The following is a 23,351-nucleotide window of genomic DNA, read 5'->3' as shown; positions in this document are numbered from 1 at the left end:
AAAAAATCCATCTTGTAGTTTCGTGACACCATATGTAATTAGTTTTTAATTAGTCGCTGAAATAATCTTCCAACATCCGGTCAAACATCTGATGTAACACTCAAACCAAGAATTTTTGTGAACTAAACACGCTCTAAAAATGCCAGAATAAATTTTTGAGATAACATGTACCATGTTTTTTATATAAATATTATTTATAAATATAATTTAAATATTTATAGCAATAATTCACACATGTACATATGTCTATTGATTATTATCATATAGCATAATAGTATAATAGGGATCTCTATATCTATGTTTAGTTTCACACCGACCATACAAAGTCAAGCAGCCATGTGTTTAAGTGGCTCACATGTTTAAGTGAGCAGTAGTATTGCAAAGGTATCGTCGAGTGAGGCGTTGTTTAGTTGTTAAAAATTTTTATCTAAAGGGTCACGTCGAACGTTTAACCAGATGTCGGAAGGAGTTTTCGGATACGAACGAAAAAACGAATTTCACAGCTAGCTTGAAAACCACGAGACGAATCTTTTGAACCTAATTAAACTACAGTACTTATGGCTAATTATGGACTAATTACACTCAAAAAATTCATCTCACGATATTCCTTATAAGTGTGCAATTATTTTTTATTTTTATCTATATTTAATGTTTAATTTAAATGTTTAAATACTTAATGTGATGTTTTTAAGAAAAACTTTTATAAGTTGGCCTGAATCACATGGCCTATATAAAGGTATCCAATAAAGAAAAGGAAAATGGAGCCCTCCTCTTCGCCGTGCCTTCTTCGGATCCTCGATTCCGGGAGGTGGTCGTCGTCCATGGCGGCGGCGGCGGCGAAGGGGCGGCGCGGGGTGCTGGACCTGGAGGCGCAGTTCGCCTTCTTCCGGTCGCAGCACCGGCACCCGGTCAACGCCGCGGCGCACGCGCTGCTCGCCTGGCCCATCCTCTTCACCAACCTCCTCCTCCTCCACTTCCTGCCGTCCCCGCCGCCTCTCGACCCGGCGCTCGCGCTCGCCCTCGCCTACGCCGCCGCCTACGTCGCCGCCGACCGCCGCGCCGGCTCGCTCGCGGGCATCCTCCTCCTCGCCGGATGGGCCGCCAGCCGCGCCCTCGCCGCCTGCCTCGGCCTCGCGCTCGCCTGCAAGGTCGCGCTCCCCACGCAGCTCTTCTGCTGGACGTGGCAGTTCCTCGGCCATGGCCTCTTCGAGGCAAGCTAGCTTCTTCCTCCTTCCGCCCTCCTCTCCTTTTTGACGCCGCTGCTGATTCGCTTCGCTGAATGATCTGCTGCTTGCTGCAGAGGAGAGGGCCAGGTGTGAGTGACCTCCCCGAGGTGTTCTTGATGGAGCCGTTCCTCATCTTGTTGCAGGTGAGCATCCATTCCATTGGAAGGAGGATTTTTTTTGAACGAATTTCACTTCAACTGAACTAATTCTTGTGAAAATCCTGTACAATTCCTGCGCTCCGAAGGAGCCATCATGTATGATGAATTTATCAACTTCGTAGACATTCAAAGTAAGAGAAATTAGGGTGTCCCGGGAAGAAATTAGTGATCGAAGTTGTATTTAGTGGTTGTGTTAAATATTGTTGATGTCTAAAAGATTAAAACCACTTTTTTTTTTGGTGACCGAAGAGAGTATTCGGTAACAGATTAACAGTTAAGGGCAATTGTTCTTGTATAATGGCATCATGGACTTACCTTTTGGAACAGTTGATCCATCCTTTTCTTGATGTACAGATATGAAAGTAAATGCATGGATCTGCCAGGAAATGAATTGGGTTGAACTGATATGTGATGGTGATCAACTCTCTCGTGTTCACAGATACTCAACAAGCAGTTTGGCTATGAGCCATACCCTGGATTCAGCAAGAATGTGGACAAAAAGCTAGAGACTTATCTCAGGGAGAGCAGACACCTCGAGCACAGGAAGGTCACCTGATTGATTTTGACCCAGAATCAGTTCCAGCTACGAGAGCAATCTTCGTTATACATGCACTAGAGAGCATTAGCATCATGTTTCCTTCCATCACGCTGTTCATTTAGTCATGCAGTTTTGTTTGAAGCTTCCACTGCCGATTGCTAGGAACAAAGGTGCAGACAGATACATATTCAGATTTGCCGCGCCAAATGTTCACATATAGTAGCTGATAATTCTTCTGCAGAGCATTTCGTTAGACAACCGAGGAACTCTAGCTGCATTCCTCTCGATCTCATTCCAGCATTCGTTCTGAATTTTCTGATTGTATCGTCTTGTCTGTATGAGTGATCGATGTGTATGTAAATCAATTAGCTGGTGCGGTACCACTATGTAAAAACCCTATTCATCAGTAACTTCTTTTTTTTTTGGGTGATTTCATAATATGAGTTCTTGCTGACCTCTGTCTTTTCTTCTTCTTTTTTTTTTTTTTTACCATGGGCTCCGAATTCAGTAATACACAACAGAATCACAGTCCTGTCGGCACCCACATGCGGTGGTGATGAAATGAGAAATGAAGCCCAGTTTTGCTTTTGCGACGAATCGGAGGGTCTCGGGCTGGGTGGGCTTGTAGGATGAATCTACGTCCTTGCGAAATCTCAACTTCGAGATCTTTGGCCCATTTGGGTGTTTCACTGCAGCACATTGCTCTAGAGCCCGTGGCTCTCGTGACTTTCACTGCCATTTGCCAACCACCCCGACATGGATCCGGATCCTGTGTCTTTAGACGGTTCACACTGTACAAAGCCTTAGCTTGGGTTGGTAATTCCACCTATGGGTTCGGGTCCCTGGTGGGTACCCGTCCCTATGGATACATGGTCGGGTATGAATTTTGACCCGTGGGTAATCGGGTCCAGCGCCCCGCATATGTGCGGGTGAGAGGCCGGGTATTGAGTCCTACCCATGGGGACCTGACGGGGGTATATTAGACTATAATCCCTTAAACTACAGTCCATAAAATATGCAAAAACCCAATCCTAAGCCGATCAGGAGCAAGGTACAGAAACCGGCGAGTGGTGGATCTTGATTATTATGTATTCCGAATGATGGATTGATGGATCATCCATGAAATATTCAATTTTTGTTCAAGCTGAATTCATCATTGTCTTTTATTTATTATGTTGATAAAAGTGAGATATTACTCGATGCGGGTGAGCGGGTCACCCGATCGGGTTGCGGGTACCCGGTCCGGTCGGGTACGAGGATTAAATTCTACCCGTTTCTCCAATCGGGTCCGGGTATAGAATTCGGGTGGCGATTTCAGGTCCGTTCCTGTCCAACCCGCCCCTGACCCGCCCCGTTGCCATCCCTAGCCTTAGCAAGTGGTTTCATGGTCCAACTAGGATTAACCAGACTTGAGGCCATTGTCTTCATAGTGCATATATTCTTGTATGGGCCCACGCTGTAGCTTTTCTTAGGCTCTCACCTGACTGCTCCACTTTCCTACCCACCCACGTCTCTCTCTCTCCTCCCCTATCCACTACGGCCTCCTCTAGTCTACTCTCTCTCTCTCCACTCTTTCATCTCCTTTCCTAAACATTAGATCCAGCGACGACACAAGACGGCTCGCTATGACGACGGAATGAGCTCAACGGTCTCCATGGCTTGGCGGCGGCGACGGGAAGACGCCTCGCGACTAGCGTAGGCGGGCACTACCAGTGGAGGCTTCTCAGGGCAGCAGAGGCGGGGCGGCCGACAGAGGCAGAGGCTTCTCGGGGCGGTGGAGGCTTCTTGGCGGCTGGCAGAGGCAAAAAAGGTGGCAACCGACGAAGGTAGTTGTGACCGGTGGAGCTTGGGCGATGGCACCACACCCCTGTCCTCCTCCTCGGCTAGCGACGCGCCCCTTACCTTGGCTCCTCCTAGGCTCCCACTGCAGGCTACGGCGGAAAAAGAAACTCGACCAATACAGTTCCTCATGAGTGGCTTAGCACGTTATCTGTCAAAACCATTCGTGGCTGGCAAAGACCACGAGCTTCTTGGTAGAGCCACGCTTCCTCACACCTCTCTCCTCTAAGTAAGCAATCCACCTACGTGGTGAGCTGAGACCACTCACCACGTAGGTGCATTGTGAATGCTTAGAGGCTTAGGGCAGAGGCGCACAATAAATGTGTGTGAAGCTATAATACAGAATAATGATTCCATAGCTGCTATTATAGCAACAACGGTTTTATAGTTGTTATTGTAGCAACAATGCAAACCGCCATTTACACAGTACCAAATCACTATTTGTTCGATCGGACAGTTGAAAATACCCTAAAATCATAATAATGTGTGCCGCTACCTTTAGTCTCTAAAGTCAGAGAATCTGGATTCCCTCGACACGCGACACTCCTACATAGAAAGCTAGATTATTCGGTAGACATTATAATTTCAAAATTTTAGTGTTCCTCGGTGAACGTGAAATGAATATAGGCGGAGAAGAATTTTTTATTAAAGACACATATTAATTAGTTATTTTCTAAAAACCGTTCTTTATCTTATTTCTAAAATCTGCACCATTTGGCCACGCTGGTTCCGCCGACCTCAATGAAACCTGGTACATATTTTGGAAATAAGTTCTAGCATGGTTTATGTTTAATAATAAACATTAAAATTTGTATTTAATAAATAAATAAATCGGTGGATGATAGGTTGGAGTAAGATGTGATATGAATGATGCTAAAAATACTTATGTTGCGAAGCAATATTTATATAGTGAAAATACTTATATTTTAGTATGTACAGAGTATTTTGACTTGTTTTCACGGACTGAGCCAGGTTTGGGGCGAGCACAGGGTTCGCCTTACCCTAAAGCCTAAACTCTGCAGAGCTCTACTGTATTTATTGTATCACTGGTCATTTTTTAAAAAACATTATCATTGGCCCCTTCCAGTGTTTCGGGTTCCGATGCTGCTTGCTCTGTACCTCCGTTCCAAAATAAGTTTATTTTTTAGTTTTTAGATATAATGTTTTGACTCTTCATCTTATTTAAAATTATTTTGCGATTAATATTTTTGTTGCTACTAGATGATAAAACATGAATACTACTCTATGCGTGACTAATTTTATAAGTTTTTCTATAAATTTTTCAAATAAGACGAATGGTCAAACTTTAGGCACATAAATCAAAAAATAAAGTTATTACGGACAGTTGTAGTATGAGATTGGTAGCTAGCAATTTGATACCTATGTAGTACTAAATTAAGGCCCCGTTTAGTGGGCGAAAAGAAAATTTTGGGTTATCACGTCTCATGTTTGATCGGATGTCGGAAGGGGTTTTAGGTATGGATAAAAAAAATGATTTATAGCTCGTCTGAAAATCGCGAGACGAATCTTTTGAACCTAATTAATCCATCATTAGTGCATGTGGGTTACTGTAGCACTTATCACTAATCATGAACTAATTAGGCTTAAAATATTTGTCTCAGAATTTTTTCCTAACGGCACAATTAATTTTTTATTTATGTATATTTAATACTCTATTTAAATATCAAAACATTCGATGTGATGTTTTTTTTTTAAAAAGTGTCGAGGAATTCCACTGGGCCTGCTACTATACATTCCCCTTGATGATGTCACTGACGTGGACATGCAGTGATACGTACGGTTGGCGTGGTCTCGCTCCCTCTATCCTGGAGATAGGAGAGTCCTATATGGCCAATGTGGTGACTTGCAACTTGCAAGGAATGATATGCTAGTTTTGTGTGCTGTGCTAATTTCCTGCGTCCTGGCTCTCGATCATATCAATTAGAAATTCTGAATGATTGGCCGTCTAAACAATCTTTTGGTTTCTTCTTATTATTATAAACCAAAATTTAAAATTCAACTTTAAAAGGTCGATTTTAGGATTTTTAACCAATGTTTATTATTCAGCATTAACTTTTAGTTCACTAAGAATACATATATTTTTTCCTAAATTATTTCTTGTTTGTAAATATGTCGTTTGATTTTTTTTCATTAAAAAATCAAGCAATCACCCACCCTTATTAAAACACCCTAAGCTAATATATACTTCCAATCCTATACAATAATAACTGTTTTGATTTTGACCATATCTATAGAGCTGTCTTTTGATATATGAAAAAAATCATATGAGGAGATCTTTTATAAAAAATATTGTTCATAGTATTATAGTATTACAATTTGACAACATTTCTTAGACCTATACCCCGGTCATAGCTAGTATATTTTAGCTGCAGAACTGTGCTTCTTGTTGACTTTAAGAAAAATATACAAAAAAAATATCATATTTTTTCTGTTATAGGGGTGGGTAGTATTTCGGAACAATTTTGTAATATATAGTGCAATATCATCATTAGGAAATCTCAACTAAAAACACATGATATATTGGAGGATAAATCAACAAAAATACATACCCTGATTATAGAAATGGCAAAAAAAATATTGTGCCCACCTTTTCACATTGATGACGTGTGATGCGGGCATAGCTAGGGAACTCCAATATTCCATAATAAATCCATACATCGATTAATGTGTTTTGGTTTCAACTGCGGGTTTTCTCATGCAACTTTATGCATCTAAATTTGAAATTTTATTTGGATTTAATCTATAAATCTTAGCTTTTATTTCTATGGATACAACTGTAAATTACACACAGTAGATATTTAAAATAGAATTGTATTCGATAAACTTTTACCTTCAATTTCTAGAAATATAATTATATTTTATATACTATAGCTTTAAAACAAATGTGTTTGACATACAACTCTTAACCTTTTGTTTCTACCGATATGATTGTATTTTATATATGAATATATAGATCAACTTGCATTGTTGCAAGGTGAGCCTATCATAAGTTCATGACCTAGGTAACGATGCAAAAAATTTTCCATGAGCAGGACATGTTTATGGAGTTTCTAGCAACTATATATATACTCTTAGAATCTCTAAGAGCATATTCAAAAATGGTTAAAATTTAACTCTGCAAATCTTAATTTAGCCATTCATATCAAAAGATTTCATCTCTAAATTGATAAGTAATTCAACAGACTCTCTACCCATACTCTAGAAATCCTAACAACCACGAGAATGACTTGTGGGCCCAACCACGTAGGACTCATAAATAGCAATTTTATTGTGTAATGGCATGACAAGTTAAATAGGTAGTCTCTTGGTGATATTTTAGCTCCCTCAAATAGCACAAATGAGCGCCTTCTGGTACTAAGACTACAAAATCCAAAAAATCACTAATAATTAGAGCAATCTCACTGGCTGAATACTCACGCGTTATTTTTCAGACTTCCAGCTCCTCAAACAAGGATAGGACTCAAGTGAACACGGTTTATCATCAGTCCCCTTATCTTTGTGTCTAAAAGAGATAGAAAATCTCCATTTCAACACCTCTTGATATAGGAATAATAGTGAGAATTTTTATTATTTTTGAACCTTGTTATTTTTAATTTTAAAATAAATTTCCTCAAAACTTATTTTGAACCTTTTGGACATGCCACCTCGCCTAACGTGGTAGTATTTTTCTGCCACGTAATATCACTGGAATGAGCTAATAACATTACCAAACAGCTCTATTTGGTCACTGCAAGTGGGATAGTGTGCCCAAAAGGTATATAAATGAGAATAGTTTTGGAAGTATTTAGTTTTAAAGTTTAAAAAACTAAAAATGTTGAAAATAATTCTAATAGGATGTTTATATATTCTTTTTTTCAGGGAGAAGGTATATTTTTTGTTTAACAACAAAATACCTTCAGTCATCCTTGCCTCTGCATGCAAAATGAACATGCAACCTATTGTTTCAGTTATTGAGAATTGAAAATAAAAGAGGTCTGAAGATGGCAATAGGTGAGACTAGTATATGCATTTAAGTACAAATCCGTATTAAATACATGCAAACTGAAAATGATTTGTAATGCCTTTTCTCTCTCTCTCTCTCTTACAAAAAGTACTTACAAAATTTAATGGGATGCTTGATAGTCCATAAGATTGCACACGCTACACAATTTCCATTGTTTCTTGTTTGAAATTTGAGCAATTTTACCATCCTTCTCAAGATACCTCCTCAAGGATGGAACAATGCTCTTGAAATTTTCACAACCCTATCGGTTCACTTTTGCAAGAGACCACAGTTCCTATACCATGCACATGTACATATAGCTATTATCTACTCCCTCCATTTCACAATACAAACATTTCTAAATTGCTACTCCCTTTATTTTCTATTTGACGTCCTTGACTATTTGTTTTTTTAAAAAATAATTATAAACTATTTTTTAGGATTTCATTTGTTACTAAAGAAACTTTAAGAGTGACTTACAATTTGTATATTTACACAAAAATATTGAATAAGACAAATAGTCAAATGTACACCAAAAATCAACGCCGTCAAATAAAAACATTAGAGGGAGTAGTAACTAAGATGAAGGTTAAAAAGGAAATATTTTGCCTCTTAATAAACGAGGAAAGGTGGTTGGTGAAAGGGTGGTTAAGGGTAATTGAATAACGAAGTGTTTCAGGGTTCAAATAACCTTGCTAGCTAAAATGTTTATATCATGAAAGAAAATCTAAACCATATAAATACTTATATTTAAAAAGAGATAAACTATTATATATCTTCTCATCTAGCTCGGCTCCACTAGTGCCCAACTCAAAAGATACTTATATTTTACTGGCAACATACACATGCTTTTCAATGGAAACATATTACAAAATGTCATAGAATTTGTTTATCTGTTATAGTAACATCAAATTAAATATGGACTATTCCATAATATTAGAAAATAACATGAGAGAATTTGTAAAAGAAAATATAGAAAACAATAGGTGTCAGAGATATTTAAAAGTAGTATAGAAAACAAATATATAAACGGAGATCTTCAAACCCACATCGGCTCCCTCTGTCGCGTCGCGTGGTGCCGGCAGGACGGCTTAATTCGTACGTGCACGCAAACTGGCTAGCTATAGTAAGAGAGTTTGCCCTAGCTAGCAGTATAAATTAAACGGCGCACGCCTCGACTTGAATTCCTTCTCACACAGTAAGAATTACGTTGTTGTATTAGTACACAATTAGCTAGTTAGCTCAAGCTGCCCGCGACCTATCGATCGATCTATTTAATCCTCCGGATCAATCTCACTGTGGGTAAGTTCTTCTTGGCCACGAGTCCGCAGCATATAAACTGCTCTGATCGATGCACCTTCGTTTCAGGTTATAAGCTAGATGTCTTGGTTTTTCGCGGATTCGTCCATGAATTAATGAACATGATCAGTATAATGGCGGAGGAGCAGCGGTTGCCGGCGGGGTTCCGGTTCTTCCCGACCGACGAGGAGCTCGTCGGCTACTACCTCGCCAGGAAGGCCATGGACGCCGCCTTCACCTGCGCCGCCATCCGCGACGTCGACCTCTACGCCTCCGACCCATGGGACCTGCCATGTTAGGCTCCTATAGGCCATAGCTATGATCGATCATTCATGTTGCTGCGTGTCGCCCATATGTAGTTCAATTCTCTCGACCATGCATGTGAGCGCAGCCAACTCGTCGGCGGCGAGCACCGGAGGAGGAGAAGGAGGGGGCGGCGGCGGCGAGTGCTGCTACTTCTTCTGCATGCGGAGCAGCAAGCACCCGACGTCGGGCGCGCGCGTCCGCCGCGCGACGGCCGGCGGGTACTGGAAGTCGACGGGGAAGGACAAGGGCGTGTACGCCGGGAACGGCAGCGGCCAGCTCGTAGGGACGAAGAAGACGCTGGTGTTCTACGGCGGCAGGGCTCCGAGAGGCCACAAGACGAGCTGGGTGATGCACGAGTACTCTAGGGCACCCGGTGGCAACCTCCCCAGACGAGCTCAGGCACGTAATTAAAATCATCTCAATCTTTTTCATATTTCATCGATTTGTTCTCATGTATGAATCAAGGGGTCACCTTATTAGTCAACCGCTTTAAAAAAACTGATCTATCAATCGATTTTATGTGACGTTGGATTGAATCGAACGGTAACAAAAGGAACTAAACAAATTAGCGCGTAGGCAACAAGCACAGATCTTCAAACAAACCTAATTAACAAAACATTTAAAACTTTTCAAACGATTGACAACTAGCAAACCTGATGAATAATATATTCTTCTTTTTTTATTTGACGTTATTAACTTTCATACCTATGTTTGTCGTTTGTCTTGTTCAATTTTTTTTCAAATATGCAAAATTATAAGTTATTTTAAAGTTTTTAATAATAAATCAAATCATAATAAAATAATTAATAATTATATTTTTAATAAGATAAATGGCTAAACATAAGCATAAAAGCCAACTGTGCCAAATATATGAAGATAGTATGAATATGTGATGTAGTTTGAGTTTTCGATAGTTAGTTCTTGATAAATTTCAAAATGTGATATATATTAGTAGTATTCTGATAGCAAAATAACTAGTTTTAGAAACCATATGAGACGTTCATACATATTATACATTTTAGTGTATCAATGCCAAGAAAATGATACAAGAGTAGCCGGGGATGTTTTTAACATGTTTACTTGATGCAGCAGGGCGGCGAGTGGGTGATCTGCAGGGTGTTCATGAAGAAGCCTCCAAGTGACCAGTACTGCACTAGCCTGGAAATGGAGCAGGAGGCGGAGACGACGACGACGGCGGCGGCGGCGGCGGCGGCACAGAAGCACTTCCTTCCGGCGGTGGCGCAGCCGCCGTCAGGGCCACCACCGAGCTGCCGCTCCGGCGGCGGTGGTCGGGCTGCTACGAGATACGGCGGCGACCACGAGGAGGATGACGACCATAGCACGGCACGAGATCAGGAGCCTCCCATGATCAGTTCACTGTGCGCCTCGCCGTCGTCGTCCTGGCTTCTCAGCAGCAATGCCGACCAGTTGGTCCACATCACGCATGGCCACCTGACCTGCGCGTCACCGTCAGATGACCTGCCGGAGCTGGTGGAGTTCGGCGACATCTACGGCGGCCGGATGGACTACCAGCAGCAGCAGGCCTCACCGTCGAATTCAGTTGGCTCATTCCTCGATGAGCGCTACTTCTGGAACTTCTGAATTACGTATATTCCACTCCACTCGATGTGCAGTAAGGCGTAAACCCAGTGTAGGTGCAAAACATGCATGCTTTTCCTGAACAGAGGACATGCATGCAAGTCATTAGCAATTATACGTAAAAAAATCATTTGCATGTAGAATATACATATTCATGCGTGTAAAGAACATTAGGTTGACACGGCAGTTGGTACGAATGCAGAGCTCTACTCATTTACGTACACAATCCTATATGATCTCAATACTCCTCTAGATAAGGGGGAGTGCTTGCACTGTACTTGTACTAAATAATTGACTGGTAGTATAAACTGTTGTGAAATATATTACCAATTATTGAAGCATAATGTTCAATGATCTCTATAGCTCCCAATATTCATGTAAAACATTCATATACACAGCAAGAATTAGGAACTTTGTAACTCTTGTAATAAGAACCAACGTATATTTAATTATGTATACGTACCTACGAGGATACGATCGATCCTGATGGATAGGTTTGTTTATTCCACGTTTGTCAAATATCAGCATTCTCCACTTGCTTCTGAGATTCAGTTGCTTGTTCTTCTCTTCTAGCACTACTGTATTGCATCACTCGTATAAGTATAAGAAAATTCAACTTGCAAGGACTAAAAGATAAAAGATAATGATGGGATTAGTTATTGCTAATTTCGTCATCAATCATGAAAACATGGGAGGTCAGGTCTGATATATCCATGTCACGTGTCGATATTTCCATGACTTGTTCTCAAGTTATCCTGCAAGCCGTGTGGATCTCAACGATCTTGAGTTTCGCATCCAACATGATTGATGTCAAATTAAGTCTTAAACCATAATGATTTGAAACTTGAAAAGGACAGCTCTTTGTAATCAATAATATAATGGATGGATTAATGATTGGACATGTCAATTTCTACCTGTGACCGAGGGCAACTGAAGTCAAGTTGGACATTCCCTGGCTAATCATATAATCCCTGCATGTATATTGCTGCAACAAAAATATAGCAACCGTGTATCCATACTAAAATGAAGCTGCCATGATAGCAGAAGCAGTTAGACCATGATTTTACCTGATTTGATTTTAATACCAAAGAAAATGTGTTTTGAAGGTACTGTATCACGCATTCAGTTTAGTGTTCAGCTTATAAAGTAAAACAAGTCGCCTCATGATAATCATAATCAAAAGCATAATAAAACCAATATTACATATCCCTAAGGTCGGCCACTAATCAATTAGTCTCCTTTCATCCTCCTGTTGATCTGCAAAATGATAAATTATCAGTGTGCTTTTTACCAAATGTGTCTAAAAGATGGTAATTGAGGGAAATAAAACCACCTGTCTTCTGCAAGGTGAGAATTTTGTCTTTCTTGTGTCCTGTCTTAATCTCCTAACCTAACCGTAGGAAATCATTGATGTCAGCTTGCTGTTGGGTTTCATTCAATCATGTGCTGCCTCTGGATAAAAGAGCAAAATTACATACATCAGAACATTACAATTTACATGACAGCACATGCGCGAGCAAAGGAAGCCATAACCAGAGGCTTGCACGAAAGAACCACCTCCGCCACCTAACATTTTGTCTCTCATGTCGAAAACGATCAGCAGTTAATAACCATATAGTACTTACAAGTGAATACATTAATTATGATCCGTAAATCATCTGTAGCTAACAGTGTCCTGGAATTAGGCAAATGATGGAAGCAATCTTCATGCCGACGTTGCTTTACTGTCAAACCTCATGGTTATTGGACCTAATGTCTACGTCCAACATTCTAATTAGGTCAAATTGGTTGGACCTGGCCACAACAGTGAGGAAACTAACACACTGACACCACTGCATATGCATGCTTTACTTTACTCATAAATTTCCGGAAAGCTTTCCTGCTCCGAATTCCTAGAGAAGTCAGGTTACAACATGTATAGTATAGACATAACATCAGAACCTAGGTAATTTATGCATAGCAGAAGCAAAGGACTGTCAGAAAACAATACTAAGAGATCGAAGGGTTATACCAGTGCAGATTCAGGACCTGCAAGGTGCAGGCATGCATGGTGTTGGCATGTTACATGGAAGAAGTCAAGATAACACCCCTGGCGTTTTACTGGAACTGATCGATCACCCAGGCCAAAAAGTATTGTGTGCCTGTCTTCATGCATCTGTATAGAGCATATGCATAGATCATCCATCTTTGCCCATCTACATCGACAGATCAAACGATTTGCGGTAATGTTCACACACTGAATTACTCAATAGTTGAAGTATTATGACAGCCTTCAGTGCATCAGTGGGGCGCTAACAGCTTTTCCAGTTTGGACCGCTTTCAATACAAAGCCTTGAGTTATATGCGTGCTTTAAAAGTGCTGGCCCTGTAGGATATTGAGCTGAATAAGACATACCGCAAGGAAAGGTAATCGGAGGAGACCACCCATCTGGTGCCATTTAAGAGGTTGTGCATCTTCACAGGAAGGCAGTGGGGAAATATCATCAACTATTAGTTCATCACTGTAACTGCCAATGTAGAGATCACTGGCCCTTGTTTTCTTCTGTCACCACATATTACTGCTGCAGTGCAGTGATATCAGAAACCATTGGGCTTTCTGGTTAAGATACCACGGTCAAAGAACTAGCGAAGAGCTACCGAAAATGCATATGTGATTGGGTTGGCAGTTTGTTCTCTTATTCATTCTGTTAGGAATGAGGCAGAGCTCCTGCACTTGTTTAAAAAAAAAGCAGGTTGAACTCCAGCGAGAAAGAGAGAACATGCGGAAATTTTCGCATGGTAACTGGAACATAAGACCGATAAAAAGGACTATCTACCGCTCTATTTGTTTATGCAACTGGTGATCTTTTCTGCCCTCCCTATTTCAGTTGTATACTTAAGAAACATTGGTTATATATGAACCTTCTAGATGGAACACAAGAGGTATTGTTTTTACAAATTCTTCTTTACTTGATTACATTTTATATCATTCCATACATTTTTATTTTTTATCAGTGAAAATCCTTCACTTTCAGAACTTTTAAATGATGTTAAAGAAACTGAAATCGGGCTCACATATAAATAATCCCAGCAAAAGTTAAAAATTAAAGACAGATCACAGAAATATTAGCATATATATCAGTTCTTTAGCAAAATGTTAGTTGTTTAAACGACATGATATTGTTTGTTAATTTCTTGTGACATTAGCTTGACAACATTAATACAAACAACAGTTCTGATTACTGTGTTAAACAGTAAACAGGAACTGTCAACTGTCAAGGAAGGGGGATGAAATTATATGACATGATAATTTCAATGCTGTGCGATTTTTATTTATGTAATCGGTATATTCTTTACAGCATCTATTTTTGCTTCTAATCGTGGCATGCATATTTATGCTACTCAAAACTCAGCTAGTCAGGTGAGTAATATCTGCAAACATTAACACTGTTCACTGTAAAAGGCTGCAATCATATTCATCTCTCTTTCTATCTTGTCTTTTGAAAAGCAAATATTTAATGACCTGACACATCCTACATCTCACTGGAGCAATGACTTGGTATTCTACAAGACATTCACAATTTATAAATTGTCCTGACTATGTTCAACTATTTAGTCCTTCATTCAAGCATAAAACCAAAAATAGCAACTATAAATAGGCATGGGTTCAAGGCATTGCATGTATAGCAAACCAGCACTAGTAGTGTTTACCCAAAAAAAAAGATTGCACTGCTCATTCATAGTTTGATCTAATTAAATCTTTAGTTTCAAACATTTTCAGATAAATAGCCAATAGAGATCAACTATTAAACCCCTTGTGCTGGCCTGCTAAACAACACATCAAATTGGCACACCTCATCAGTGTACCAGACTAGTTACCTACAAAACATAACACTTAATGGCCCTCTTCCCCCCTCCTTTCTTATATTCACTATAAATTTCCAACCCAGAGTCCAAATGACTTTAAGATGATTGTCCTATAGTAAACAAACCAGGACCTTGACTATCACATACCTCAGGGAAAAAAAGACGAGAGAGAGAAAAGAACCATTTGCTTTCTTTACCCCATCACCAACCTGGATTTGGTGTCATTGGTGGGGTCCGGTCACTGTGGAGTTATTGCAGTTTTAATTCATGGGCCATAGTCAATTGGACCAAGTGTTAATCTCACCCCAACTGAAGTCATTTGTTTGTTACGTTATTCTTACAATTGTTGATCATGCTGGAGCTGTACATCTACCTGTACCTAGTAACTTACACGGTTACACCAAATAAAGCCATCACAAGAGCATTTATGCCATGATAAGGCATCAGAAATTAGGGGTCATACCTTCATACCATGCTAATGGCTTATAGCTTCAACTTGTCTTCCTCCATGTTCCAGCTCTATTTATCATTCTCCTCTACATCCAGCTGCCAGCTCTAGGCTTCTGCTTGATAGCATATTGCACTACTCCAATGGGGCGATCACCGTGTTGTGAGAAGATTGGCCTAAAGAAAGGTCCATGGACACCAGAGGAAGACCAGAAGCTGCTCGCTTACATTGAGGAGCATGGACACGGCAGCTGGCGAGCATTGCCTGCAAAAGCCGGTGAGTTTGGACAAACCTGAATTCCACCCTCTTGCAAAGGAATGAAGGTAAAATGCTCTGAAATTTAGTGAGAATTTGGTGACATATTGCAGGTTTGCAGAGGTGCGGCAAGAGTTGCAGATTGCGATGGACAAACTACTTGAGACCAGACATCAAGAGGGGCAAGTTCAGCTTACAGGAAGAGCAGACAATCATCCAACTTCATGCTCTTCTCGGAAACAGGTAACAACTAACAACGAAACAGTTAACTCAAGATTTTTCCCTCTCAAGTTACCTTCACAGTGGTAGTGACCCTTTTGTTGCATCATTGACATATCCTGACTTCTTTGTTTCCTGGCTAAGATAAACTGCATTGTCAGGCCCTGTCAGACTGTTGTCTGACATTTAGTGACAAACCATATGCATCCGCCTCCATCACATCTCCGAGCAAAAAGACCTGATGGATATTGTATCCATAACTCTTGATATGTCATTTCATCTCTGCATCCTGATGTCCACCAAGATTGATGCTAGCATAAGAGAAAAAAAGATCCCTATATGTTCAGCTGACAAGGTTTTGACCTGGTCCTGTTCAGGTGGTCTGCCATTGCAACACATCTACCAAAGCGCACTGACAATGAGATCAAGAACTATTGGAACACCCACCTGAAGAAGAGGCTAGCCAAGATGGGAATTGATCCTGTCACCCACAAAGCCATCAACGGCACTCTCAACAGCACAGCAGGAGACAAATCAGCCAAAGCCACAGCCAGTCTCAGCCACATGGCTCAGTGGGAGAGTGCCCGTCTCGAGGCTGAGGCACGGCTTGCTCGAGAATCCAAGATGCGCATAGCAGCTTCTGCACCAAGCAAACTCCATGCACGGTCAACCAACCCACCTGCTTCAACTTCTTCTCCATGCTTCGATGTGTTGAATGCATGGCAGAGTGCAAAAATAGACCTGGAGTCGCCCACCTCAACACTGACTTTCACAGGGAGTAATGCTAGCATGCTGCCATTCACAATGACAACGGGCCTAGAATTATCCGAAAGCAACTCCAATGTGTGGCAGCAAAGAAGCGATGAACTGGAGGGTGAAGAAAGTGAGTGGAAGTTCATTAGCAAGCAACAAATGCCGGGACTGGATGGCAAAGAGACAGAAGAACAATTAATTGGCTATGAGGAGTCATGGTTCCCAGGGACAGCCAATATCGGAGCTGGCTTCACAGGCATGCTGCTTGATGGATCCAATGTGCATGATACATCAGAATGCTGGGGTGAGTCCAACAATGGTCAAGATGAGCAAAGAAGCCAGGTGTCAGAAGATGCAGAGAATAAGAATTATTGGAATGGCATCTTCAGTATGGTGAATACAGAGCAGCCATCCCAGCAGCCACCTTTGCTCTAGAGCAGAGTCCTCTCCACTTTTAAAGAAAGGCCTTCTGAGAAAAACCATTGGATCATCCAATATCAAAAGAAAACTAAAAGAGCACAGCAAATAGATGCCACAAGTCTACAACTGCTTCATAGTTTGCAAATTTTTCCTCCACGCATTTGTGAAATATTAGATATTGTGGGCCTGTGGGGATGTAGTAAATAAACCAGATTGCAACTTGTCAGTACCTTTCTATTGGTGTAAAACTGAAAATTACTCTTATGTCAGTCTCCAGCTTCCAGGACCGTAGCAGGGACACTGCAATAAATGCCCCCAGGGACTTTACAGTTGTTAGTTCAACGCCCAAGTTGCCTTGTCTCCCCAGATTTGGAAATGAAACCAGAATGATTAACCAGTGCTGTAAAGTCAAGTTTTAACCCTGTTCGAGTCCTTTCATCATATGTTTGTTACGAAAAGAAGGTTCAAAGTTGCATTACTCCCAAACTGAATTTTTTGGTTCAATAAAAGCACTATTTAGTCTTCCATTTCTTCATTAGGATACAAGAAATGAATAGATTTCGTGAACAGTTCAGAAAAGTCGGTGACATCGTCAGGTGCCTAAACACCCAACTATTGAAAAGAGTTCTATATTTTGAGTAGTTTCTCACTAGGAACATATCACTACAGGCGAACAGTTACTGGCATGTTTCAAATGAAAACATAACAGATCAAAACAGGATGAACACTTGTTCAAATTTCAAAGTAACAGTAACAACGCTCGGGGTCAGGGTAATTGGCATATTTCAGGTGCATTAGTCCAAAATCCAAATAATCAATTCACTAAAAGATGGCTATGGAACATTTAGGGATTTTTTAGATAAATTACAGGACTGAGGAGATTCATTTGCAGATTTTCTATAATAAAATGCACTACCATTTGGTGGACAGCAAAAAACATTACAGAACACAGATGTATAAAAAAGTGATTTAGACTCAAAAACTAGGGGAAACGATAAAATTAACAAAAGCAACACTAGAATAGAAAACTGTACTACTACACTTAGGAAGAGAATAGGACAAAGGTATTTTCATCCTAAAGACAGATACACATAGAACACAAGGAAGTTCAGGGATAAACACTTACCTCACAACGAAGGAAGTAAGGACAACCATGGCCCCATTGAAATAACTATGCAGCATTGCATTATTTAAGCCTATAGTACAGGTTCTTCCATCTGCACATGGCTTTTCAAAACAGATCAACCCCCTTGTACTGGATTAAGATTGTACCTCTTTGTTCAACACCTTAGCCTCCTTAAAAATAAAATTATGGTCGTCATTGAAAATGTGATGTATATCAGGACAAAGAAAAAATACAAGACTAACAAGACTATTGGATCTACCATGCCCATGTAAATGGTATAATTACCATAGCTATTGTTCTAGATAAGGAAAAAATATTACCACCACAAGTATAGATCAACACTAACCTTGACATGCAATACTGCATGATGCCATTACCGTAGGCTTTGACAGGATTTACTTTGGTCAAACCAACAACCTATACTGGATGGTACTAACAACATCGACAAGAATTTACTTCACTTTGAATTTTAGAATTAGATCATAGGTTTAATTTTAGGGGTTTATTTGCCACTTTCGTAGCTCAGCTCTCTTTTCATGATTGCTAAGAAATAAGTTAAAAAATTTTGCTAAAAACTATTCTATTATTCTTTAAAAATAAAAATCTGAAAATAAAAATTAGCTTTGGCTTTTAAGAAAAAGTTGAACCAAGCAGTGCCAAAAGTTGATTTAGCTTTGCAGGGTGGGAACTCACCATCAACAAAAAGACATACCAGCTATTCTTTTGAAGTTTTTTTGTGCAGATCTAGCAAATTGTGGTAAAGAAAAGGAAAGAAGTTAAAATATTGTTGTGCAGGCAAACTACTAACACATGATAAAAGTCGTTGACAGCAGCATGATAAAATGACAAGGCATCCCATGAAAAGGTACACATTAGTCCAAGATTCACACCACAAGATAAATACAGTTAACATCAAGGACGTTATCCTCGATAGCTAGTAACATGCACCTTCAGCAATCAGCAGTGTACTCTGGCAGCTCTGCTAGCAAGGGAGGCCTGGACAAGATAACATCTACACCAGTATACGAGTATTGCTACATGGCGTTGTTTGCCAAGTTTACTTTACATGCAACTATGCACGTGCTTTTGTATTTTTTTTATTTGTTTGCTTGAGCACATATACCTAGATCTTAATAGTTAGCATGTGCATAGGACTTTAATAACTTTAATACTGATAACTAACATTTGACTGTGGTCCTATTCCCTAACATGCTATGAATTTAGACAGTAGTTTATCTCAAAAGGTAAAAAAGTTCAAATCCAGTATTGAAATTGGCAGTAAATTTTACACTTTAGGCAAGAAAGAGAGACTCACGCAGTCATGCCATATGGACATTGATATGCCCAAAGGAGAGGCTCAGAACTTCTGTAGTTCTGTTCATGCAAGTTAGCATATGGCAACCTATATGCCTCCATATGAATATAGCTTAGCAGAGTGTCTTCATGAATTAGGACAGACAGATCAGATGAATTCAGTGAAACCGGTACAAATGCAGGTAGGCATTGTAACTAATATGGCTCTAAGTATGGTTTCTTGATAAGTGATTGATTTTCAAACAGATGTAGTCATGTAGATATTGAACTTTTCAAAATAAGTTTACTCCATGAAGCTATTATTAGATCCATTTCCACATTCCCTTTTAATGTGACTACTGGATAAACCATCTGATCTTGTAGGATGTAGATGGTTGCATATGATGCTTCATCTTTTCTAGCCATAGCTTACAATTTATAGGCACAGAGACATACGATATTTTAGAAAAGGAACATTGCAGCAGAACAGAAAAGAAAATTGATAATTATTACTGTGGGATAGAACACTACAAAACTATTCTAATTTCTGCATCTAACAAATGTCAATTAAGTTCCTGACTACTTTGTTGGACTTTATTGTGTGGTATTGTAGACAATGCTAAGGTCATATGCAATTCTGCATGTTTTCAGGATATTATCATCTAGCAAGACAAAACAGTAATGTATTTATTTCATATTGAGTATGTTCAAGAACATATCATGTGCTCTAGAAGCACCTCAAATTAGGTGCTCTCAACTCATAAAACGCCTTCCAAGAAGATCTGTAATATTGGTGATGGTGTGATCCATCATGCGAAAAAAAGGTTTCAAATCCAACTTTAATATACACATCGAGGAAAATATTTGTGGAAAAAGAACCCAAATATAAAAGGAGATCTTATATTGCAATATTTCTTTGTTTCTTCGCCTTACACAAGCTGTATATTTTTTAAAATTTTGTGTAGTTGATGGATGACAACATGTCTATGTTAAATCCTTTTTTTGTCAAAATTTTACATGTTTTTGTACGGTGTTCTATGGATTGGGACTTGGGAGCACCTAAAATTTAGGTGCTCCCTAAGCACAGGGAAGTGCTCTCTAGTACATTCTGCTACAACTGGTATCCTCTGGGATGGCATGTTCACTGCCACACTTAACATGGTGTGCTTGTTGCAGGACTTCTCTAGTTCTCTTGAGTCTTAAGAGACACAATTCATCATCAGTTGTGCATCCAGCCATTCACCCCCACACATTATCAATTCTAGATCCAACTCTGAACAATAAATTTGCAAATATCATAGTAAAACTTTGTGAGGCAAAATTTACAGTTAATAGGGAACCAAGTAACGTTTGGCCTACACTATATCAGGATGTAGTGCAACTTGTCTTTGCTGGATAGAAGAAATTATCTGAGCAATTACTACTGCTTATCCAATGGAATATGGCACTTTGTGGGGCGCTTGTTAATGTCCTATATATTATTGATGATATAAATAATGATTGGAACATTAGAAAAATGAAGAACAGTGCATCTATAGCAGAGTTGCAAGAAAGCAGGATCAACCGGCAAGTTAGAAGTTAATAGCAGTTGCGGAAAGTGGATTCGTTAAATAAGTTAGAAGTTAGTTTAACATGGAAATTTTTCATGATGAGCATTAACAAAAGGGTTATGGAGGAACTCCACATTAACATTCCTCCTAAAATCCTAAGTCCAAACATATCAAACTTCTGAAGATCTCACCTTACATGAGGACAGCATCACACTTCTCAAATTTTTGAAGCCCGTGTCCCTGTGAATATGCCATTCCGATCGCAGCCTCTCCATCCCTGCCAACACCCATGTAATACAGCCTCCATTCATAAGCTCCATCCATCTGCACCAAGCAAGGGGATCCGACCCCAGTGCCATCCCACCCCTCGTCCTCATCTGATGAGCGCAGAACCGGCAACTCACTGGACCGCCTCCATCCCTTTAGCCCATCCTCCGACACAGCCATCCCAATGCTCACCCGCCCATCCGCATCAACGCCCTCATACACCATGACATAGCGCCTAGCTGCACGGTCTCGGATGACATGCCCCTGCCGCACCCCGCGTTCGTCGAAGGACCCGGCCTTGCCGCCCTCAAGCACCTTGCCTTCCTTCCTCCATCGGACGCCGTCCCTTGACCTTGCCAACCCAATCGCGTGCCTCTGAGACATTTCGTCGAACGAGTGGTAGTACATCCGCAGGTCCCCCTCAGCGTGGAGCACCACCTTTGGAGCCGCCACGCAGCGGGCCTCCCACCCTCGGGGCTCGTCCCCGTCATCCTCTCCGACTCCGAGCAGCGCTCCGGTGTGGTGGTCCCCCTCAATGCGGGCCCAGTGGCGGCCGTCCTGGCTGATGGCAAGCCCTGGCAGCGAGGGGACGTCCGCGGCGGGGAAAGGGGAGCCGAACCGCTCGTCGGTGGATCCGGAGTAGTAGAGCCAGTACACGGCGGAGGAAGGGACGCTGCGGCGGACCGAGGCGTCGGAGCCGGAGCCGGACGAGAAGAGGAGCACGTCGGAGGGGCGGACGGCGGCGGTGTCGAAGGCCCACCAGTCGGTGGAGGCGAGCAGTGGGTCGGGCTCGGCGGGTGGGCCCCAGCGCAGGCCGTCCGGGGACGTGGCGAGCGCGACGCGCGCCCTGGACTGGTACCAGAGAAGCCAGCCGCCGCCCGGGGCGCGCTTCACCACGGGGGACCCGGCGCCACGGAGGAGGAGACCACGATCCGCCGCCGCGGAGGCGGAGACGGCGGAGGGGTGCTGGGATGGGGCGTGGCAGCGGAGCGGGGTCGCCGCGAGGCGGCGCGGCGGCGAGAGGAGCGGCGCGGCGGGGAGCATGGCTGCGGCGCTCGAGCGTTCTCGCGTGGGTGGGAAGGTGGGATTACGACGAAATTTTGGGTGGGTTTGGCCGTTTGGGCGCTTGGCTCGGCCTAACACGGATTTTGGCTAGGCGCCTTCTGCTTCTGTTGGCGTATTTCGGTAATATACTCCACTGTGCATCCCTTTGCAGCAACTGCTGAGGGCAGCGACGGCTCATCCAAATTTTATTATTCATATTGTCATTTGAATGATCATTAAAAATAAATTTTCTATTTATATCATGCATCATTCTAACAGAATATCTATATTAAAAAAAATCATTTGTACATATTTTATTAATATTTTACAACCACCTCCTTTCATATTAATATTGTTCTCTCGTCCTATAACTATATGTTGAGATATGAATGGAGAAAAAATAATATACATATTTAGAGTTTCTCTTTTCAATATGGATGGTGTCTCTATTTTTGGATGATGGAATAGATGATCTATTAGGACTCCTTTTTTTTCCCTCACATCATCTATATTCAGGATGAACGATAGGAGAGATAATTTACTGAGTTTACTCTTAGGTCGTGTTACTAACCCATATTCTCACTTTTTCGTGTGCATGTTTTCTAAACTGTTAAACGGTATATCTTTTACAAAAAGTTGTATATGAAAGTTGCTTTAAAATTTAGATTAAGCCCATTTCTCTATTTTTTATAATTAATAATTAATTAATCATATACTAATATGTTATTGTGTTCTTCGTCGGTTAATATACCAACTGCTGAACGGGGCCTTACATGTAAAACTCACTTTAGCACTGTTCAACAGTGCAAAACTGAATAACCCTTATTTTAAGATAGCACAAATGCTAGAAAATGATATCACGTTGAAATATTAGTCATACACATAAGTATCAAACATAATGCATGTGTATTAGACATGATATCTAAATATTAGACATATCCCGTTTTGAAATGATATCCCGTTTCGTAGTCTCCCTCTTGGGATAATGCATAATAGTTCGGCTTCTATATCCATAGGTGGACATATGAACCAAAAGTTAAGAAACTATTAAGACTAAGTCTCAAAACTGCAAAGAAAAAAAAAAGCAAGAAGACAATGAAAAAAAAGCTAAAAGACCAGTCTCATCTTTTTTGCCTTTTATAAACATAAACAAAACAACTTT

The 23,351-nt window shown here is 40.8% G+C and overlaps 4 protein-coding genes across 4 annotated transcripts; 3 read left to right on the top strand and 1 right to left on the bottom strand.

Annotated features, from left to right (window-relative positions):
* The first annotated feature begins 754 nt into the window (after nt 1–754).
* Nucleotides 755–2,368, top strand: LOC102703892 (2-hydroxy-palmitic acid dioxygenase MPO1-like). Its single transcript, XM_040526867.1, has 3 exons — nt 755–1,211; nt 1,301–1,369; nt 1,824–2,368. The coding sequence occupies exons 1-3, from the start codon at nt 759–761 to the stop codon at nt 1,938–1,940; spliced, it is 639 nt and encodes a 212-aa protein (XP_040382801.1). The 5' UTR covers nt 755–758; the 3' UTR covers nt 1,941–2,368.
* Nucleotides 2,369–9,197: 6,829 nt separating this feature from the next.
* Nucleotides 9,198–11,395, top strand: LOC102703608 (NAC domain-containing protein 46). Its single transcript, XM_040527167.1, has 3 exons — nt 9,198–9,357; nt 9,455–9,768; nt 10,462–11,395. The coding sequence occupies exons 1-3, from the start codon at nt 9,198–9,200 to the stop codon at nt 10,969–10,971; spliced, it is 984 nt and encodes a 327-aa protein (XP_040383101.1). The 3' UTR covers nt 10,972–11,395.
* A 3,832-nt stretch (nt 11,396–15,227) lies between these two features.
* Nucleotides 15,228–17,135, top strand: LOC102714664 (transcription factor MYB106). The gene is made up of 3 exons (XM_006659367.3): nt 15,228–15,538; nt 15,631–15,760; nt 16,114–17,135. The coding sequence occupies exons 1-3, from the start codon at nt 15,406–15,408 to the stop codon at nt 16,922–16,924; spliced, it is 1,074 nt and encodes a 357-aa protein (XP_006659430.1). The 5' UTR covers nt 15,228–15,405; the 3' UTR covers nt 16,925–17,135.
* Nucleotides 17,136–17,866: 731 nt separating this feature from the next.
* LOC102714393 lies at nt 17,867–22,189 on the bottom strand. Its single transcript, XM_040527166.1, has 2 exons — nt 21,070–22,189; nt 17,867–18,205 (listed from the first exon to the last, which is right to left on the bottom strand). Exon 1 carries the CDS (start codon nt 22,187–22,189, stop codon nt 21,071–21,073), a length of 1,119 nt encoding a protein of 372 aa, XP_040383100.1. The 3' UTR covers nt 17,867–18,205; nt 21,070.
* Nucleotides 22,190–23,351: the final 1,162 nt, after the last annotated feature.

Source organism: Oryza brachyantha, chromosome 8, assembly GCF_000231095.2.
Source record: "Oryza brachyantha chromosome 8, ObraRS2, whole genome shotgun sequence".
Classification (NCBI taxonomy): domain Eukaryota; kingdom Viridiplantae; phylum Streptophyta; class Magnoliopsida; order Poales; family Poaceae; genus Oryza; species Oryza brachyantha.
Note: the sequence above shows the minus strand (reverse complement) of the source record. Positions and strands in the feature narration are given on the sequence as shown.

Excerpts from the sequence above, each read along its gene's own strand:
- LOC102714393 (XM_040527166.1), bottom strand. The coding sequence starts at position 22,189 with ATGCTCCCCGCCGCGCCGCTCCTCTCGCCGCCGCGCCGCCTCGCGGCG.
- LOC102703892 (XM_040526867.1), top strand. The coding sequence starts at position 759 with ATGGAGCCCTCCTCTTCGCCGTGCCTTCTTCGGATCCTCGATTCCGGG. Across the intron at positions 1,212-1,300 it reads TCGGCCATGGCCTCTTCGAG|AGGAGAGGGCCAGGTGTGAG; the intron begins GCAAGCTAGCTT and ends TGCTTGCTGCAG. Across the intron at positions 1,370-1,823 it reads CGTTCCTCATCTTGTTGCAG|ATACTCAACAAGCAGTTTGG; the intron begins GTGAGCATCCAT and ends TCGTGTTCACAG.
- LOC102714664 (XM_006659367.3), top strand. The coding sequence starts at position 15,406 with ATGGGGCGATCACCGTGTTGTGAGAAGATTGGCCTAAAGAAAGGTCCA. Across the intron at positions 15,539-15,630 it reads AGCATTGCCTGCAAAAGCCG|GTTTGCAGAGGTGCGGCAAG; the intron begins GTGAGTTTGGAC and ends GACATATTGCAG. Across the intron at positions 15,761-16,113 it reads CATGCTCTTCTCGGAAACAG|GTGGTCTGCCATTGCAACAC; the intron begins GTAACAACTAAC and ends GGTCCTGTTCAG.
- LOC102703608 (XM_040527167.1), top strand. The coding sequence starts at position 9,198 with ATGGCGGAGGAGCAGCGGTTGCCGGCGGGGTTCCGGTTCTTCCCGACC. Across the intron at positions 9,358-9,454 it reads CGACCCATGGGACCTGCCAT|CCAACTCGTCGGCGGCGAGC; the intron begins GTTAGGCTCCTA and ends ATGTGAGCGCAG. Across the intron at positions 9,769-10,461 it reads ACCTCCCCAGACGAGCTCAG|GGCGGCGAGTGGGTGATCTG; the intron begins GCACGTAATTAA and ends TTGATGCAGCAG.